Consider the following 22577-nt stretch of genomic DNA (forward strand, 5'->3'; position numbering starts at 1 on the left):
GCAAGAAACCCCTCGTCAATCAGCATTCAGCACGAAGACTAAGACCCAGTGTTGGAGCACACATATTTATACCCCCCAAAAATAGACAACACAATAGAGAAGTTTGTTGCTGATGCCATTGGTTCCCAAGGGGGATGCATCTGTTACAGAGCATTAAACAGGCTGATTCAAATACACACTACCCAGCCTCTAACAACTGGCGGTCTCTCGATTCCCGCCTCATGCAGCATCCTAAAAGTTGTTCAAATAATATATATTTTGTTGCTTGAAGTCTCTGCGGTCCATAAGTTGAGAATGCATGATGCGATCTCCACACCGATGATACTGGAGTACTGTGGAAAGAGTACGCATCAGTACAAAACCAAACACGGCTTACTTAGCATGTATAAACCTTTGTTACCAAATAATCTTTATTTCACAGCATTTATACTAAATGAACAAACTTAAATCTTATACCTTAAAGCTTATGGAACCTTGTATGTGAATATGTAATGTGTGAGTATACGGGGTTTGATATAAAGACGCTAATTAACTTGGAGCAGATGTGTGCGCATAAAGCTAATGAACAGCGTTTTCATATAGGATCTTATGCATTCGCTAATATGCGACTAGTTAACAGCGTAATTGTGTGTATTAATGTGTATATGAGGAATGGTTCAATTGCATGGTGCTAATAGTAATATCGCCATATGTGCTTAAATGTGAATTTATCTAAAATGGCGCTTGGACAGCCATTCGCAAAATGGCGTCTTGCGATCTCATTTCCAAGATGGCGTCTTGTGGCCAGTCACAAGATGGCGTCGCTGCGATTCAATTTTAAACTGATCTTGTCTCAGCCAATTATCCAGCTTCTACAACACGGTATACATGTTTGTTTGCTGTGGATTTTGTAAGAATAATTTAGGACCATTCTAAGGACAGTTAAGCTGGCTACACATCTAAAGAGTATCTGTCCAACCAGCCAACTAGTTGATTTGTTGGAATGAAAACCTGGTAACGTATGAAAGCAAATGACAATCAGCAAATTTGCTCCCAAACGCCAGAAAATGGACAAAAACTGTTGTTTGAACAAATTGTTTAGATCAAACATTTAACAAACTTGTCTGAATGACCATTTTCATCTGTTTTCTGGCATTTATGAGCAAATTGCTGGTCAGCATTTACTCCCATACATTACCAGATTTTCATTCCAACCAATCAACTAGTTGGCTGAAAGTTGGTCTAGTGTGTGGCCAGCTTAATACAGCGCTCCACTGGATCAGTTCATCTCTCAGCTTTGCGCCGCGGATATCCTTCAGAAACTGTTGTGAAGGCGCTGAGCAGTGTTGTATCTCTGCTAAATATTTCCTCACACCTCATAGAGGTACACAGGAAAATGACCGAGGCATCGCTACTGTAATAAGCAGTAATGTACGCAGCTGCATATAGTGATGATGACTGACAGCAGATTGCCAAGAACTGAATTGACTTGCCCTAAAAATATAAGCAATTGGTCCTGCTTGAATTCAGATAACTAATGTTCAAGTATTATTCTAATCACATGACATTTAGGATGACCAATAAAAAGGGGATTACCTCAAAGGGACATCACCGATCCCAAATAAGTGAGTGGTCATAAGATAATGTAGGAGATAGGGACTGACATTACAGAGGAGGATGCACCTCAGACAGCTATATATAAAAGACATAGGTGGTCGCTATGAGGAATGTGAATGTTATTCAGAAAATGCTCCATGGAGCACCAGTTGCATCTTGCACTAAATGTTGTGTGTTACTCAGAATGGCTCGGTTAATGTCCTATGCAATACAGAGATAGACATAGCGTCGATAGGAGCGCAGTTGACGGATGTTTTTTGTACTGTGCATGCGTTCAATTCGCACGCTGCATGCATCCTGATTGGCTGTCTTCATCAATGCTAGGGTGCTCAGCGCCCCCCCTGCAAACTATGAAAATGGGCCCTCCTACAAACAAGACTTTTTTCATTGTGGCAAGTTTAAAATGGGGAGCGGGCAGCCCAAAAGGGGGATTTTATAAATAGTCCAATTACAGTTTAAATCAGACACCAGTAGAAATAGGAAGACTAATATTTTGTTTTTCCTTTGAATATTTTTCCTTTAAATCACTGTTTATAGATTTCTATATGTCAACTACATAGGAAAAGAGTTCAAACACTGCATTAAATACAAACAAGTGGCATTGTGGGTATAATAATTGTACCTATCATCCAGTGTGACTGATGCCATTTTCACACTCTGGACATCATTCAGAGTCGGTCGAAGCGGCCGCACGGTCGTACGCCACCGATGTTCGCTATACTGCGCATGCGTACAGTTCGCAATGCACGTGGTCAAACTAGCCGCTACGATCAGAAATTTCTCTCTCCTTGAACATAGCCAGGACGGTAGTTTGAGTGACAGATTGAGGCGTTTGTGGGTGGTAACAGGGGAAGGTGCTTGAAAACGGGGGAGTGGAGATCCGAACGCAAGCGTGCCTAATTATGCGGACGGCGTTTTGTGGGAGTGCATACAGTTTATGGGAGTGCATAATTAACTAAGTAGTGTCATGGCACATGTGACATGGGAGGTTTTTACACTGACATGATCGTAGAGCTTAAGAGAGGGTATGGTCAACCTTAAGCTCTACGACCAGTTTCGATTGTTGCCGATGGTCTCGATTAATCCTTATATGCCCGGAGATGACGTGCAATGCGTACGAGAAGGGGGCGTATTTTTTTGTCTTCCGACTGCTTCCTCCCCTTGGTCGGCCAACTACCGATCCGAACTTAGGGACGCAACTTGCGAGGGAATCATTTGCATATACGGTCCCTTTTCGCGTACGACCGTGTGGTCGCTTCGACCGACTCTGAATGAGGTCCTCTATCTCATGACTCACAGTCACCCCCATTTCACCCAAAACTTGGTAAGAGCTTACCCCTGGGGGACAGATTTTCCTGCTCTCCCCAAAAAGAGAAAATCTCAGTGATCTTATAGAGAAGGCAGCCCATAAGGGTCTTACCCAATCCTCCACATTGGGAGAATTTATAATCACTAAAATTACTCGGGGTAGTTAAAATCACACACCAGTAGAAATAGTGAGACTAAGGGCCTAATTCATTACGGATCGCAACTGCAACAGCGCTCGCAGTTGGCCTTTTGTTGCATACTGCACATCGATATGCATCACAGTTCGCATTGGTGAAGGCACTACTGCGTTCCAACAGACCACGCAGAGCCAACACAGAGTGTTTGACAGGCAGTGAGCGTTTGGGGGTGGTGACGGGGGGTGGCCGGTGAACGCAGGCGTGCCTGACCGTTTGAACGCCATTGCATGGGCGTGCATAAATTAGCCATTGCATACGCAGAGTACTCACTGCGTGCAACGAGGTTAGCAATTTCTCAGTAAGGTCAGGGCTGCTGTAATTCTGTGTGAGGGGCCGATGGTACTCGATGTTACTGGTGTTTATGGAGGTGTGCAAGGTATTACGGATATGGGATATCGGTAGTGGGAGGCAGTGGGCGTCTCTATGCTGGCAGTCCGATGGCATAGAGATAGCAATTATTAGCATATATTCGTAGCAGACCGTGCAATTACGGAGCTGCGATCGCAATAGCGATCCTTAATGAATCCAACCCTAAGATTTCAATTTTTATTTCAAATATATTTTTACTTTATAATACTTGTTAAATGTAAATCACTTTTTATGTATTTCTTTATGTGATCTACACAGGAAAAGATTATAGAAAGTAATTGTATTATTATCAGACATGTTGGGAAAAGAACCACATTGGCCCATCTGCAAAGCGGTCTACTTAACCGAAATTGATTCGACTACTCGGCACAATCGTCAAATGAAGAGTCCAATTTACCCACCCATGTGCCGGCTAAATTGGACAGCAGTTCTGCTGGTCTGTGATGGCACCCAGAGAATCAGTATGCAATAGGGTACGAGTTCCATGAACCGGCGTGATCTTGTCAATTAAGGCTGCAGCTTTAAAGCGCTGATGATTTAAAAGGCAACACCAACCTGGTTTTGCCTTTTAAATTATTGCTGCTTTAAATCTTCAGATTTAATTGCCAAGATTGCGCTGGTTCATTGCAATTTGGCATGGCAGCACAGACTGTGTAATGGTTAGCATTACTGCCTCACAGCACTGAGGTTGTGGGTTCGATTCCCACCACAGCCCTACCTGTGCGGAGTTTGTATATTCTCCCTGTGCTTGCGTGGGTTTCCTCCGGGTACTCCGGTTTCCTCCCACACTCCAAAAATATACTGGTAGGTTAATTGGCTCCCAACAAAAATTAACCCTAGTGTGTATGTGTGTGTGAGCATGTGATAGGGAATATAGAGTGTAAGCTCCACTGGGGCAGGGACTGATATGAATGGACAAATATTCTCTGTAAAGCACTGCGGAATATGTGTGCGCTATATAAATAACTGGTAATAATAATAATAACCTGCACCTTACTACAGTACGTACTGTATATCCTCAGTATCGGCATGTACTGTATATGGCATCTTTAGTTGAATTGTTTCATTTACAGCGTATAGCCTGTAATTTCCTACAGCTTGATTCTATTGTGCGTCCCAAAAGGTCCAGAATAATCTTTACCATATTTGGACTTTTTATCCTTTTCTTGATATTTATATTTTTTCTATTTCACCAAGTTTCCTTTTTTCCCCTCTCTCGTTTCTACAGTAGCCTCACTGAGACTAGGGAAACATGAGTTTTCTATAATGCCTAATCATAGGAAGGGGGGAGCATTGGTGCATGAACTTTTAAGAGCTCGTGCACACCAGCTGTATACAATTTGTATTCAGGCATGATAAAAGGTATTACAAAATCTGCAAAAACTCACAGCGATAGAATTAATATGTTTCTCCAGTGACCATTGCTTGTTCAGTCTAAACAAATGTTTTGACTGTTGATTTAAATAAAGCTTGAAACAACTGTGCAGAGCCAGAACGCTCCACACTTGTTAACGGGAGGGAAACACAGCTTGCTGATTCAGAGATTGTCTTGCAGCAATTGCTGTAACTCGATCCCCCACCACTGTCAGGAGTGGAAGAAAGATACTGCCGAGAGCACAGATTACTTGTGACCGTCTTTATTTTCAAAGCAAACATGTAAAAATATTGTTTCATCTACTAAAACTTTAACGCGTTATTGTACACGCACGTTGCTTCGCCATGCCATTTCTATAAAATGTTTCAGAAATCAAGCTTTAGAAAACAATGCCCATTCTTATATTGTTTTTGTTTTGTTTTTAATTTTTGTATTTAACAAAAAAAAAAAACACAGGTGATGAGGAGATAATGCAAACCAGAATGATTTATGCATTTGTTACAGTCATTTAAGGCTACAGTCCTAGTGTAACTATTTGGTGTTACTGTGCCCATTTTATGCATGTACTGTAAGTGCGTCAATTAGCAATTGCTGTTGACATGTGACAGTGCAGGATGCTGGTTGCTCTATAACAGTGGATTTAAACTCCAGCCCTCAGGTACCAGCAACAGGTCTTGGTTTGAGGATTTTGTTAATCTTGCACAGGTAAAGGCCCCCATACATCTGGGATGTATTGGGTCAGATCCCCTGACGTCAGGGTCGGGTCATCGGTGAAATCCAACATGATGGATTTCACTGATTTGCCAACCACAGTCAAAATATGATCGTGATCAGCAAAACAGAGATTTTTAACAGGAAGAATTTAATAGATTTCCCCGACGGATTGGCATTCATCGATGGCCGCTGATCAGCATTTCCGACCGGCTGATCGGTGGTTGCGGTCAGATCGGGGAATTGATGAAGCGGTCGACAGAACTATGGGTCCCTTAAATTAAGCTGGTTTGCTGGGTCAGTAATTATCCCACCTGCTTCCCCAGACAGAAATCCCTGCGTGCCGGGTTGAACACGCGTTCAACCCCTTCTTGTGACCAGGGTTGAAATGCCGGGTCACTCGACCCGGGTTATTTCAACCTGTCCCTTTAACTCTGCATAGTAACCCGGCATGGTATGCGCTCACCTACAATAACCCGGGTTATTGCTTGTAGTGTGAAAGAGGTATCACAGGAGAAGAAGGCAAACATGCATTAGGGACGGTCTGAGAGGAACATTTGTTTTTCCTTTCATTTAAGCTAGGGGCTAGGGTCAGTGTGACCAGGTGCCTGGTTAGCATAGATTAATTAGACTGATTATTCCCAGGCCCATGAAGTCTTTAATCCAGCTATATTATACCCCTTTTACACCTGAGCTAAAACCCGGTTTATTGCAGGGTTAACCCAGGCAGCTCCTTGGTGTAAAAGAGGAGAGGATTGGATCCCGGGTCGAGTGACCCGGCAATCCAACCCAGGTAACTTGCAGGGTTTAACACGGGAGTAACCCGTGAAACCCTGCAGTCTGAATGGCGCGCTCCGGGTCACAATGACCTGGAGCGTGCCTCATGCCGGCCGATTGGTCCGGCTTCAGTGGCGCTTGAAGATTACATCATCTCCAAGCGTCCACTTCAACGTCATCTCCAAGCGTCCACTTCAACGCCGGAAAATCCGGGTCTATGCAGACCCGACTCCGGTGTGAACGGCGCCGACTCCGGGCCTGATCCGGATTGGAACCCTGTTCCAACTCCGGGTCAGACCCGGAATTTAGGTGTAAAACGGGTATGAGATAGAAATCACTCATTCCCAGCTTTAAACAACTGCAGAACACAAATCCATTGAATACAAACCTGCTTGTTTTACTGGTATTTGGATACCACTACTTTTGGGAATTTATTTACTTGTGTAAAGGGGGGACTTTGAATGAAAAAGAGGGATAACCGCTGCACATGTTTCTGAAACATTTAAAATTACACTTACTGCTTCTACAAGTAGCCGGGATTGATGTGGCCTGTATGTTTCAGGCTCTGATACAGTTCGATGAAGAGAGACGTTCTCTGGCGTACACATTTAGTACTGTGCTGGAAATGACTCTCATGTAGGCTTTCACAGTTGAAGGCCCTCATCTTTATATAAATATGTGAAATGAGTGCATCATATATAACCATACTGATTTATTGCCAAATTCTATGAATGTCAGTCATCCAAGAGCAGGTGATATTCCTTAATTTGCCGTCTTCCTGGAGCCTGAAACTAGGGCTTTAGCTGTGGTTGCAAAATACCTGGAGCCAGAGGGTGGCGCTGTACGTGTAGTTACCAACGGCCCCCAGAGCCAGGACATAGTACTGTGACTGCTGTTGAAGTTTGCCAGGAGCTAGCACAGTGCCTGTAATCTCCAGATACCTAGAGCCAGCAACTATTATTATCTTTTATTTTTAAGGCACCACACAGTTTCTGCAGCACTGCACAGGGAATATACAAAGTAACAATGAAACTTGACATATTGTAGATACAGTAACTGTAAGCTGACAATATCTTCGCAACATACCACAGCAATAAACTATGTAGGATTGGACACGGGGTGAAGACTGGGCAACTCCCTGTGGGTGAGAGGTATCTAGCCTTGGAGAGAGATAAAATGGAGAAGTTGCCCATGGCAACCAATCCGCTTCTGTCATTTCATAGACTCTACTAGATAAATGACAGAAGCTGATTGGTTCTCCACTTCATCTCTCACCAAGGCTTGATAAGTCTCCCCTTGAATACATATTAGTATAACAGACCCAGGGGTCTATTTACTAAACAGTGTTAGGAGACAGAGTGAAAAGTGATAAGGTGCCAGCCAATCATCTCCCAACACAGCCTGTGAGATGGCAGTTAGGAGCTGATTGGCTGGCACTTTATCACTTTTCACTCTGTCTCCTAACACTGCTTAGTAAATAGACCCCATTGTCACCTCAGTAGCTACCCACGCCCGGCTCCACTCTGGTTAACCCCATTCCAAACGCTTCATTGCTCCATAGGTCATATACATATAGATCATAGGACTGTTGAGGTCTGTGTATATACAGTATATCTTCACTCACAAGGGTAGCTCGATGCATTATATGTTGCCCCTTACGGCTAGTAATAACTTGATAAGTCTTGGAAGTAGACATGAAAGCTCTTACTGGCACGCCAGGATCACCATAATCCGCACGGCAGCATTCCTTCAAAAACCGACATCAATTACCTATAAAGAAAGCATAGACTTCTCTCCTCATCAATGATCACCGCTTCAGGTTTTAGGTCTGGACAGAGTTTCAGTGGTTTGGGGCATATGTTGAACATGAAACTCGCTCTTTTCTCCTGAATTCCTCATAAAATTATTTATACTGGTAGTTGATGGGCTTCATTATGCTGTACAGCATTTGGATAATTCCCTTAGCAGGAGGCTAATGGCACATCCCAGGACAAACTGAGAAACAGCTGCTCCAGCAGAACTTTAACTGCTTTTCCAAAACTCTGTTTACGTTTGAGATTCTTCATCTGTTTTTTATGTGTGTTTATAAGGAGATACCTGATGGATTAATTGCTAAGGGATTCGTGACATGCATTGGAGATTAAAGCTGTTGAGGAACTGGTGTAACACTTAGAACTGTTTATACAACCTCTATCGTTTTATGCCTGCCCAATATTACAAAGGATACAATTTAGTCTGCATGCCAACTCTCTGGCTGTTGTGAGGTTTAGCAGTTGATGCACAGTATTACAGGCCCTTCTAAACGAGTTCAGAGGACCTGTCGCCTACATCCAGCAGAGGCGGACGTTGTTTATTAGCCCTACCAGCATTTTTGAGGTTGCACTCTTTGATTTCAATAGGAGCCAGTAATGCTATTGATCGCTAATGGCTCTGTATTGTGAAGATTGGTTTAGTGGGCAAAATGGTTTTTTACACTGCGTTTAGGGGGACAGGTTCACTAGTGCCATTTTTAACTGCTGTGTAAAATTAAATTATAATTAAACTGTATAAGCACACATTTATTATTTTTCTTAGAATGTGCCTCTACATTTGGGTTTTGGTTAATGTGTTATTGCTTTCCTAATGCACTAAGGACCTTATTCAGAGATGTATGCTACAGCACAGCCGCTGGGTCTTTGTACGCAGCGGTTGTGCTAAAATAACCAGGAGACGTCTTAAGTAAACAGACGCCCTCTGTCTGCTATTGTGATTCCGCTCCTGCATTCGAAGACTCAACCATCGCATCAACTGCGTGAACATCGGACATCTCAGTAACCCTCAGTTTGCCCTGCAAAATCACACAGCCGGGGTCAGTGACGCTCCATCCAAGGACGCAGCCACTGGCTTAGGCACAGCCAGAAAATGAGCACGACATACCCCCATTTGCTGGAACACTGTCCATCGCCGCCCCCCCCCACACACGCACACACACACACACGCCAGAAGCATGGCAATCATGCTGTAGCTTTTGGGGCACTGCGAGCTATATAATAGGATATGATCTGTACATGCGCAGATCTTCAGTCATCAGTAATTTACCTGAACATACGAGTTTGTGAATCTCTGAATTGTCAATTAAAAAAAAAAATGAAGTCATATGTAATGTATATACTTTATTTAAAAAGATTGGTTAGGACAGTGGTTTCCAAACTGGGTGCCACTGGTCACTTGCAGAGGTGCCACAGGTTGGTGGTCCACAACCAATTAAAATGTTTGGGTTCCATCCAGCCAATAGATCTACATTAAAAAGGTTGACAACGTCTAGATAGACACCACATGGTAGACAGGGACAAACGGTCGACAGGTGCAAAAGGTCAACATGGATGAAGATAAGCAGATACAAAGGGTAGACAGGGTCAAAAGGTCGACATTGATCTTTCTAAAAAAAAATTTTTAGGGTGAAGCACTTACCGGAGGGTTAGGCTCTAGGAGGGACAGTTGGGTTAGGCACTTACCCCGACAGGGTTAGGCACTAGGAGGGACAGTTAGGGTTAGATACTTTCCCCGATGGTTAGGGTGAGGCACCAGGAGGGACGGTTAGGGTTAGGCACCAAAGGGGAGGGTTAGAGTGAAGATTTAGGTTTAGAATACAAGAAAATCATGCGTCGACCATTTTTGTGTCGACCTTTTCTATATGCCTATCCATGTCGACCTTTTTGTGTTTCAACCTTTTGTCCCTGTCGATCTTTTGTCCTTATCTACCTGTTGTCTGTCTACCATGTGGGGTCTATCTAGACATTGTCTATCTTTTTCATGTAGATCTTTTATACCAAACTCTAAATTATTTATGGTCAATGTGATAGGTAAAACCAGTGATGCATGCTGCCCATCCTAATATATTTGGACAAACAAATTATTATTATTATTATTAACAGTTGCTTATATAGCGCAGCATATTCCCTTGTGCTTTACAATTGGAAAAATTTATAGAACAAAACAGGGTAATAACAGACAGACAAATGAGCAGCTCTGTCTGCCACCACAGAACCGTATGACAGATCAGCACAATTTACTGAATATAATAATCTTTGCTGAATTTCTCAATAAGAAACTTTAGGTCTAGGGCTGCCGTGGAATAAAATGCTGATTCAAGGTTCTGAGATTCAAGAAAGTTTGGGAACTCCTAGGTCAGGGTATAGTTCTGAATGTTGTTAATTACCGGTAGTCCCTGGGCCACACTCCGTTAAATGATGATCTGATAAGAAGTATTATTAAGATAAACCCTGATTATATTATTTAATTTTTTTATTATTGTTATTTTTAGCCTTGTCCATCCGGGTCTCGAGACTTCAGAGAAAAGCAGTGCGCGGACTTTGACAATATGCCTTTTCGAGGGAAATATTACAACTGGAAACCCTACACTGGAGGTAAGGTGTGACTGTGGCTGAGATGTCTATATTCAGACCTTACAACACCTCCTTTTCTAATATAGTATCTTATTCAAGTCTACAAGAATTAGTTACTCTTCAGTATTTTCAACTAATTTATTGCTGGCATGAGTTCAGCACTAATAGCCAATGTTACAAGGATTGTCCACTTGGAAACACGCCTATCACATAAAGCCGGTGGCCCCTGTCCCGACACAATTCCAGTTAGGTCAATTTTGCAGGGCAGCACAGATGGTGTAATGGTTAGCATTACTGCCTCACAGCACTGAGGTCATGGGTTCAATCCCCACCACGGCCCTAACTGTGTGGAGTTTGTATATTCTCCCTGTGCTTGCGTAGGTTTCCTCCTGGTACTCCGGTTTCCTCCGAGTGCTCCGGTTTCCTCCCACACTCCAAAAAATATACTGGTAGGTTAATTGGCTCCCAACAAAATAATTAGCCCTAGTGTGTTAGTGTGTGAGCATGTGGTAGGGAATATAGAGTGTAAGAGCTCCACTGGGGAGGGACTGATGTTAATGGCCAAATATTCTCTGTAAAGCGCTGCAGAATATGCGTGCGCTATATTAATAACTGGTAATAAATAATAAATCAATTTTGCCAATGGTACCAACTGTATACAGGATGCCGGACAACTGAAAACTTAATGCTGGAAAACTGTATCACCAGAGAAGCTTTCATACAGCTATAGATGGGTGTGTGACCTGAAGATTCCTCTTGATTTGACAGGTTGCGGAGGGCAACCAATCAGATGTTACAGATGTGTCCTCATACACCTATCCTTGTTCCATCCAATGCCTGCAATTCCAGATTCCTCAGTTTTGCTACTTGTTCCTTATTTTGGGTCTTAGGGCCTCATTCAGAAGAGGATGTTAATGCAATCGCAGCTGTGAAAAAAATATGTTAATGCTTCCAAAGTTTACCCACGCATAAGGACGCCCGCTGCTACCTTCTTTGACCAGCCGCAAACACCGCAGCTCCCCTCACACACAGAGAGCTCTCATGCTGCTACTGCAATCGCTATGGCTTATTTATTCACTCTCATGAAACGCCGTTTAAACGGTCAGACATGCCTGTGCTTACCTAACCACCCCCCTGTTACCTCCCCTAAACGCTGACCACATGACTCTCTTTGCCAATGGATCCTCTGTGCGCGCTTAATCGCGAAGCAATCACCACCCGTGCGCAGTGCGGCTTACACGCATGCTCAATGGCAAATAATCGATTGATCTGCATAAATATCGCCTCTGCTGAATCAGGCCCTTAATCTGCATATAGTGTGCTAGGTATTTAGGTTTACTTTTATATAACAACGCAATGGGAATAAAGTCACAGATAGCGATGCACCTGCCTTTTACCCTTTCACCCTACATCGTGCGCTGTTTGTTCCTCAGTTTTTCTACTTTGCCCTCAGATTTGCTATTTTTTACACCACTGTGCTACTTTTTCCTTCATTTTGCATACAGGTAGTACTAGTTCGCTTATAGTATACTAGGTACTTAGGACTAGTGTTTTGGCGCGGCTAAATCGCAAAGTCCCTGGTGCCCTAAACGGGGCGATGTGGTGAAAGCTTTATGTGGATACATCTGTACCTTCACAACAGTACTCACATCTCTAATTTTTTATAAATTTACCAGCTGTTCCTTTCCAGCATTCATTCTTGAATCTTCCAGGATTCTACATAACGGGCATCAGCTGTGATATGAAAGCTGCTCTCCTACCTGCTTCATAAAGGGGCACTACCCAGTTAGAGATGTTTGTAAATGGGCATAAGGATATAAGGCTCTGGTTACTGCTGGATTATTGAAATTAATGAAGCACAAAATAGTGGAGTGTCTGCTGTTTTGGTGATTTTGATCATGTGATGAAATGTGTTAATTCACAGGTTCTCAAACTCGATCCTCAGTGCATGTTTTCCGGGTCTCCTCACAGAATCACAAGTGAAATATTTAGCTCCACCAGTGAATCTTTTAAAATGTGTCAAGGAGTAATGACTATACCTGTGCACCTGCTGGGTGACCTTGAAAACGTGACCTGTTTGGGGTTCTGAGGACCAAGTTTGAGAACCACTGTGTTACAGTAATTGGATTGTGACTAGGAATGCTAGGCAAGTTCATTGGGGTCATCTAGAGAAGACCTGTTCATTTATATGGGGGATAAACTCATTCTTATGTTGTATACTGAACAAAACACAGGATACTAATCCCAAAGCCTGCCATGCAAGCAGCCCATAATGATTTAAGGTTCAGCTCATAATCCTTTCTTTTGCTATTATACAGACACAGTGCTGTCTGCTTGAGGAAAAGAAGATCTGTAAACGCAGCTGGTCTGTATATTGTAACATTTACTGTGCCGCATCCCAGATTCTTTATATACAGGAAAATTAGGTTATGCCTTTAATGTGCTTTTCCATTGGTTAAATCATTGGTTACAGTGCACCATGAACTGGAAGCACACATAGTGCTAAATTGTCCAAAAACTGAGAAAACCGTAATTTATCCTGAATTCATCATCATTTGTAATGTGTGCGTTTCATTTAATGTGTAACTTATTGTAACTTTTAAAAACTTATTTAAAAGGCCACAGTGAAAAACATCATACATGAAAAATGATTAAATGGGTATTTTATAATCAATATAAATGGCTTCTATATTCTCAGTTTATGATGAGCTCAGGGTTACAGTGATGTCTTTCAAATAAGAGGGTACAGCGCTGTGTATGTAGAGAGCACAGAGGATGGGAGTGAATACGTTGCCTAGGCTGTCTGTGCAGACTCCGCTATAGTCCTTAGGGATGGAAATGGACTTATAAATACAGCTACATACAGTGCGGAACATCAGAATGAATTTCTGATTGAAGAAGGCAAGAGAGGTCATCTTTTCATGTGACTTATAACAAATCAGGAGGGGTTATTTCCACCATTTCCAGAGTATTATTTTTTTGTTCCATTAGTTTGACAGAAAAAAACCCAGTACATGCACACACTTGAAATGATTGTGTCAATTGTTTGTGTTTGATGTGAAAAGCGTTATTTATCTTAAAAAAAGAATATAAGATTATTGCCAGCATTTGTAATAGGTATAATGTCTTAAAACAAAAACTGTGTTGCCCCCTCTAAGGAGTTGAGGAGTGCTCACCCTCCCTGCTTCCATGACTTATGCTGGGTACACACGGGACGATCTGTTCAGCGAACGATATCGCTGAACGATCTCCTTTGAAAATTCCTGGTGTGCTGGATGAATGATATTGTTCATCCACACACCAAAGATATCGGCAACGACGAACGACCAACGATCGCAAACCCCTATGGAAAATGAACAATATCGTCCAGATTGGCCTGCATGCATGCCTGATGGACGATATCGTTATCGTCCAGCGGGAGTGCGCATCGTTGGTCGTTCTTCGCATACACACAGAACAATATGAATGTTATATCGTTGAACGATATCGTTCATATCTTTAAGAGATATTGTTCCATGAGTACACACTTTAAATTTTAGTCCTCTGACTGCTCTGTCCCCCCTATAGCTGACTCTAACTACATACCGCCATCTATATTACCTATTTTGTTTATCTACCATCTGAGAATCATGCCAGGCAAACATTTATGCTACAAATGGTGTCTGCTGGCATAGAATCAAAGGCACAGATCAGTGCCACAACTCCTATCGGGTCCTCTTCTCGGGAGCTTACTATAATGGCATTATGTTAATATTTAGTAAAGATGAGTATGTAAAACACAACAAACGACAAGATAACAGGAATAAATAGTGATATTTGTGAGAGTTGCATCTTATCCTCATAACACGGGAAATAATCTTGTACCCCTGGTGAGTATTGAATACTAAAAACATTTCAATAGACAAATCTTTAAAATTTGGGACTGCATGTGGACATTGGGGGCAGTTGGCAATCAAGGGGGAGGGGGAGGCTTATTGGGCTACACTATGCCTCAGGTCTACTCAAATCAGCTCTGGATACAATAGCTGTGAGAAGGTTGTTAATACTGGTGTTCCCATAGCTCGTTAGGTTACATGAGTTACGTACTGTGGTCTTCAGAGTATGGAGCCGCTCGCCTTTGTTTTGTCGGTAGTTGGAGACCTCGACTTCCAGCAGGACTGCAACGTTAACTAGATGGCTGGAATTTTTCCGTATTAATTCTTTAGCCATAACGTTTACATAAGTGACATTCTTTGTCTAGTGGGCTGAGGTTACGCATCCTGTCTTTATAAAACACACTGATTGACTTCCACTGTCTGGTGTACTGGAGAATGAGGTGACATGAGGTGAAACAGATGGCCAAAAAAGGACAGATCAGGTCACAATTGGGTAAGGAATTTGTAAATGAGGAGGAACAATTAATCAGTGTCTTACCCAGAATGAGACCGTTTCCACCAGTCCCATTTTTACGACATCCTGTGGATTGGCTTGACGCTTTCCTAGTGACCTGAATCCATGGAAGATTCTTTCATGATTCTTAATTGTTTTGTGGTTTCGAGGATTAAGCCCTCGGGCAATTCTGCATTATTCTACAAAGATCAAGAACTGCCTGCCTGGCATTATAACTTCCCTATGGACAAGTACTTGCAATGTAACCAGTACATTTCCATAAATTCATTCACTTGTGGAGTAGATTTACAATGCCAAAATCCAAAAACAGAGAATGGCTGCCTATAAATCATATCCCGGCTAGACAACCATACCATGTGGATGTGCCATAGTGCAGCATTGTATCATCATATAGGTGTCAGAAAAACGTATACAAAGTGTGATGGCACTTTTTCACTCCCTTCCTCTATCTTGTGATTATAAAGTATTCAGAGTTTTTAAATGTTTTTTTTTTTCTGTATATGTGTGAGCTTTATCACTCTAGATGCCCGTTTATAAGTCACAACATCCGTAATAAAGCAGAGTGTGATCCAACATGTAGCACTTGGCTAGCAATGTTCTGAAATATTTATAAATATATCATTGCTGAGGCAGATTTTGGAGGCACATTGGTTTTACGGTCGTATCTTGCGTGTTTTCAGGCCATGCTATTCTTCTTCTTCCTTATGCAAGACGCTGTTCTCTCTCCCTGCCACCTCTGGGGTGTTTGAACCAACTTCAATGAACTTTGCAATAAATTTGAAGCCTTTTTATAAGATGTGGTATTGACTTTCTATTGATAGAACCTGCTCTAAAAAGGACCTTCCCTACTTCAAACTCACCACGAGAGCTTCTGGAACCCTCTCCTTCCGTTCAAAAGGCCGCAGCCAGTACCATTAGGCTCATATTAGACTCACCTATGTCCTTCAGTGAGAGGGTGCAGATCTTTTTCTTCAGTGTTTTCAGGTCTTGCAGAATTTAAGAAATGAGGTTACAGGAGCACACAGCGACAAAGCGGTGCAAGCTAGTGCCATTCTTTCTCATGGTTCCTGCTCTATGAAGATGTTGTATACAATCATTTTCTCTTAAATTGTCCATGACACATTTTGCAGCCAAGAGTTGGTAGCAGATAAGTTACTGTTTCATGTGTGTAATAGTTTCACTACTTTATATATTTAAATCTGACACCATCAGCTCTGTGGTTGTACAAGCTGAACCTAGGCTATAGACCTATGTATAGGCCACTGTAGCATACCTATAGCAAATCATTGCTATGTACCAAGAAGAGTGTATTCATACTGGCTAAAATGTGTAGGTATACAAAGCGCCCATGTACCATTAGCCATAGAATAGTAGAGGCCAAAATTGTTGCGTGCGTGGATCATATATCCCACGAGAGCCTCTGCAATCTAGCTGGACCATTTGCAATATCAATTGCCTGTTTTCCTATAGATTATAAGCTTGTGAGCAGGGCCCTCATACCTCTTTGTCTGTCTGTTATTACCCAGTCCTGTTTTATTACGGTTTCGTTCCCATTTGCAAAGTGGAATATACTGGCCCTATATAAGTAACTGGTAATAAATACATCAATAAGGTGCTAACACATTGGGATTCTGTCCAGTCCTATCCATCCGCTTAGTAGGATAGCCATACTAATAGACTGTAGGGTCCTCATTAACCCATTCATCCTGTATTATCAGATTGGACCTTGATTTACACTTAGGAAGGGCCAAACTGGCTTTTAAAAGGTACATGAGGCTGTGTCCTGTACCAATACCATGTCATACCGATCTCCAGTCTTGAGGATGTACCTCATTAAGATATAATTGTTTAAACATTTGTATGCATTTTACAGTTTCTAATGTTCCATATATTTTTCTTTCTTCACTTCATTTTATCCTTGATCAACTGCTCAGACAGATTCCTTTCATTCCTGTCCAAAATGTTTTCCCATACATATAAGATAAGATAGTCATACAGTATATCTGCCCACATACAGTAACTCATGGTCATGCTCTTGTCAGATCATGGGTCTGTGGTGCCTGTTCATTATCCAGCCCCGACTGGCCCCCAATAAAATCAAGTATCCAACTTGCCGCAAGTTGCGGCGGTGGATACTAACGTACTGGAGCAATTCAGTATTGCTCCGGTTGCAGGGAAGCTGCTGTGCAAAGCAGCTGTCTCTGATCCCTAACATTGCCGCTTATTTCTTTGAAAGTTTGACCCGGCTGTGTTACTGCGTCTGCGTGCACTGAAGATGGCGTCAGATCCTGCAAACAAGAGCTTTGTGTTTTCGGAGTTTGTTGAATACTGGGAGGCCAGATCAGGCCACTAATGATGAATGGGTCTGTTACTTAAAAACATGCAGGAACTACTGTTTGCACACGTGTAACAGACCCTTTCACCTTGATGCACAGGCCCCTGTGTGAGATCCCAATCATGTCTGATAACAAGTTTATATTGTTTGAAAATAAAGTTGAAATACTCTTTATTCTTCTAAACTGTAACTTCATACTGAACTGAGCAGAGTGATCATACATCATACAGATGTGTCCTCTATCGTCTTTGCTGCAGTCGCGTCAAACAGCCCCTCCTGGCGCGCCTGGTCCTGTGAGACTCTGCTGGCACTGGGCGTCTTTTTTTTGCTGGAAATGGGTCTGTGGCAATACGATGTGACTCGGACGCACCTGGAGCCTGTGCTGAGTAATTTGATATGTGACACTTGTATGAGTCTCTCAATCAGCATGCGAAGTGCTACAATGATACCGTCTCAGTCGCACACAGATATACAAGTATCAAAATAATCAGCACAGTCTGCTGGTGCTTCCTAGTCGCATCGCATAGCGACTTAGATACATTTTTTGGCAAAATAGATGCCCGACGTAGCAGGTTCTCACGGGACCTGACGGCTCACACACGCCAGGCATGTCGCCCTGAATGGCATATTGAGGCTAGAGGAGCAAGGACACATCTGTAATTGGAAATGTCTAGAAGTTAATGTGTCTTGTACATGACAAATCACCTTAAAATATACTCATCCTCCCCAGAATATCCCACCCTGCAAAACTGAATCTTTTTTTTTTTTTTTTGCATTTGTAAATATCCTTTGTGCATCTAAAACTCCCCCGATCCATCCAGGTTTGGCTCGCACAGACCATCATCTTAAGTAATAATTGCTTATCCCACAGTCAATTCCACGTTGCCATGCCAGTCTGTGTGCAAAAATAAGTGAATGACACAAAACCGTATGAAAGCACCTCACTATCACCTGTGCTCAAGCATGGATATCTTTAAAACCTGAACTGTAATGGGGAGTTTGGGAAACTATGTCATAAAGTGAAATTCCATAAAAACCTGGGTGAACTTGTGATGATTGCACACGGCCAATTCTAAATTAGTCTTTAATAGTGCCTGTTCTCTACAGGAAAACTAAAGGCAAATACTAAAGGGGAACATCCACTAGGTGACAGTAAAAAGACTGAACGATATCCGTATCGTTCAGTCGTTCATTGTACTGTGCAGTGCCTACAGTAAACGATATATCGTTCAGTGTAGGCACCCTCCATCATCCCCGAACATGAGCCAGTCTGTCGTTATCGGCAGATTGACCAGCATGTTCGGGCGATGATTGATGTTGGAAATGACCAGCGGTCGTTTCCGAAATTTTAGTGCCTGATTCATGCACGACTAATGAGCGATTGAACATTAACGATATCGTTCAATCACTCATTAATATCGCCTAGTGGATGTGCGCCTTAAACTGGAAGTAGAATGGGCATACACAGGTGCTTTAAGGATTTTTACCAATGAAAATGCTTATGTCATATTTAATAAGCATCTTGATCACAGCTAAAAATGCTCTGCACTTTTAAAGCTAAATGATTTTACTGAGCACTTAACACACTGATGTGCAATAATAAATTAAGCTCTGTGAAATCAAATTTGACATGAACGCTCCATACATGCTACCAAATCTCTGCATGCAGTCAGGGCCATATGGAGGGCGGTGCAGCTGGTGCCGTCGCCAGAGGCGGATCTACTGTGAAACTACTGGAGCTTAAGCTTTAGGGCCTGTAGCATATATATATATATTTTTTTAATGAGTGAATTTGTCAACAAAATCAATGGAGTTTATTAAGTGTGTTATTAAAACAAGGTTATTTTAGTGATAGAATCATAAACCAATGGGTTGAAGTACTTAATATTGACCTTAGAATATGCTCTACAGTACTGGCCGGCAGACACTCTATCTACAGTTCCGACCAGAGGATGGCTCTTATGAGCAGGCGGGCACAGAATAGAGAGCTGCTGTCAGTGTCATTGCTGAGTGCAGTACTGCCAGGTGCCACTAGATGCTCCCATCTCCATTTGTGCTGTCCCATCTGCCAGAAGTCGACCCTGCAGTGCTGACCACAAACTGAAAGTTGAGCTGACTAAGGGATGGCATGCAGCTCAGAGGCTTGAGCACGTAGTGTGGGGAAGAGATGGGGATTCCGGAAATCCCACTCAGGAGGATCAGTAGCTGGGATCCTACAAAGAAAGTGAGTTTTGGTTTTGTATTTGATCTATCTACATCTCTCGCTCTCTCTCTGGGGGGTTTCTACATCTATCTACAGTCTTGCACTCTCAGAGGGGTTTCTACATCTATCTTTCTACAGTATCTCACGCTCTGGGGGGTTTCTACATCTATATGTCTATCTACAGTGTCTCACTATCGGGGGGGTTTCTACATCTATCTACAGTCACTCACTCTCTGGGGGGTTTCTACATCTATCTACAGTGTCTCACTCACTGGGGGGTTTCTACATCCATCATTCTACAGTGTCTCACTCTCTGGGGGTTTCTACATCTATGTATATCTACAGTGTTTCACTCTCTGGGAGGGGTTCTATATCTATCTACAGTGTCTCACTCTATGGGAGGTTTCTACATCTTTCTGTCTACCTTCACACTCTGGGGGGTTTCTACATCTTTCTATATCTATCTACAGTGTCTCACTGTCTTGGTGTTTCTACATATATCTACAGTGTCTTTCTCTGGGGAGTTTCTACATCTTTCTACAGTGTCTCACTCTCTGGGGGTGTCTACATCTTTCTACAGTGTCTCACTCACTGGGGGGTATCTACATCTATCTACAGTGTCTCACTCTCTGGAGGATTTCTACATCTATCTACAGTGTCTCACTCTTTTGGGGGTTTCTACATCTCTATATCTACACTGTCTCACTCTCTGGGAGGTTTCTACATCTAACTATCTACAGTATCTCACTTTCCGGGAGGTTTCTACATCTCCGCCATTTGGGCCTCAAGGTACTTGCAAGAGCACCAAGGCCCTTTGGACCTTGTTGGATGTTGCCCTATTGTTGCTAGTAGCAAAGGCGCCACACAGGACGGGATGCAGTGGAGGCGGTACCAGCTGTACTACCCCTATGCTGCAACCAGCTCTGGCTCACAGCTCCCGCACTGTATGGGGAGAGACATTATGTTTTCTCCCACAGTGTGGGAGAGCATCTGTAGGATGCTCTGAGCAAACAGGCTAGTGTTCCGGATAAGGCATCAGAGGTTGGGTGCAGCACAGGGCGCAGCGGCACCCTTTTACGGTGCTGCTTGCAGCATTTGAAAAACTGCTTCGACATGTTGAGTTGCTCATGTTAAACCATGGGGCTGATGCTGAGTTGGTTTTACACCCGTGTGCATACTATAAAATGTACACATTGGTTCTGCATGTGCCCAGAAAAAAGGCCACGTGCATACAGTATGCAGATTTCCATGCAACTGACTGTTGTACCATTTGCAACAGACTGAACGGAATGGGAGAGTGGAGGTCCAAAGTAGGCAGAGTAGTGCAAAGGTTTGTTTTTGCTCAATTGCAAACAGCTGCAGAGACACACATGCGCCTGTCAAAGACTTATCACTTACGGATGTCTGCGCATGCCTCTGTCATGCTCAAAAAAGTGTCTGGCCGCTGCAGCCTACTTACTAGGGAATGCGTCTGAGCAAGCATCCGTGTATTTGTACAGTGGTGCTTGAAAGTTTGTGAACCCTTCATAATTTTCTATATTTCTGCTGAAATTTGGCCTAAAACTACCTTGGATTTTCACGCAAGTCCTAAAAGTACATAGAGAGAACCAAATCAAACAAATGAGACAAAAAAATAGACATGCTGGGTTTTTTTTATTGAGGAAAGTGATCCAATATCACATATCTGTGAGTGGCAAAAGTATGTGAACCTTTGCTTTCAGTAACTGGTATGACCCTCTAGTGCAGCAATAACTGCTTCTAAATGTTTCTGGTAATTGTTGATTAGTCCTGAACATCGTCTTGGAGGAATTTTACTCCACTCCTCTGTACAAAACAGCTTCAACTCTGTTATGTTGGTGGGTTTCCTCCCATGAACTGTTCGCTTCAGGTCCTTCCTCAACACTTTGAAAGTATTAATGTCAGAACTTTGACTTGGCCATTCTAAAACTTTATATATATTCTTCTTTAACCATTCTTTGGTAGAATTAATTGTATGTTTTGGGCGTTGTCTTGCTGCATGACCCACGTTCTCTTGAGATGCAGCTCATGGACAGATGTCCTGACATTTTCCTTTAGAATATTCTGGTATAATTCAGAATTCATTGTCCCATCAATGATGGCAAGTCGTCCTGGGCCAGATGCAGCAAATCAGGCCCAAACCATGATATCACCACCGTGTTTCACAGATGATATGAGGTTTTTATGCTGGAATGCAGTGTTCTCCTTTCTCCAAACATAACCCTTCTCATTTAAACCAAAAAAGCTCTATTTTGGATTCATCGGTCTACAAAACATTGTTCCAATAGTCTTCTTGCTTGTTCAGGTGATCTGCAGACGGGCAGCAATGTTATTTTTGGAGAGCAGCGGCTCTCTCCTGCAATCCTGCCATGCACACCATTGTTGTTCAGAGTCCTCCTGATGGTGGACTCATGAACATTAACATTAGCTAATGTGAGAAAGGCCTTAAGTTGGTTAGAGGTTACCTAGGGTTCTTTTGTGACCCTGCAAACTATAAAACGCCTTGCTTGGTGGAATCCAAACTCTTTAGAGATGGTTTTGTAACCTTTTCCAGCCTGATGGACATCAACAACTCTTCTTATGAGGTCCTCAGAAATCTCCTTTGTTCGTGGCATGATACACTTCCACAAACATGTGTTGTGAACATCATACTTTGATAGATCCCTATTCTTTTAAAAAGACAGGTTGTTCACTCACTCCTGATTGTCATCCCATAGATTGAAAATACCTGACTCTTAATTTCACCTTCAAAATATCTGCTATGCCTTAAGGTTCACATACTTTTGCCACTCACAGATATGATATTGGATCATTTTCCCAAATCAATAAATCAATGAGCATGTATTTTTTTTGTCTCATTTGTTTGATTTGGTTCTCTTTATCTACTTGTACGACTTGTGTGAAAATCTGAGGT

General features: G+C 42.5%; 1 protein-coding gene across 2 annotated transcripts in view; it reads left to right on the forward strand.

The window, feature by feature from the left end:
- Positions 1-22577, forward strand: part of ADAMTS6 (ADAM metallopeptidase with thrombospondin type 1 motif 6) — a 309424-nt gene that overhangs the window by 214741 nt on the left and 72106 nt on the right. For both annotated transcript variants that reach the window (XM_088444033.1, XM_088444034.1), the window contains exon 14: positions 10637-10739. In XM_088444033.1, coding sequence (XP_088300159.1) covers positions 10637-10739 — 103 coding nt within the window. The remainder of the gene's footprint in view (positions 1-10636; positions 10740-22577) is intronic.

The sequence above is a fragment of the Taudactylus pleione genome, unplaced genomic scaffold (genome assembly GCF_031769625.1).
Source record: "Taudactylus pleione unplaced genomic scaffold, aTauple2 ptg000345l, whole genome shotgun sequence".
Lineage (NCBI taxonomy): Eukaryota > Metazoa > Chordata > Amphibia > Anura > Myobatrachidae > Taudactylus > Taudactylus pleione.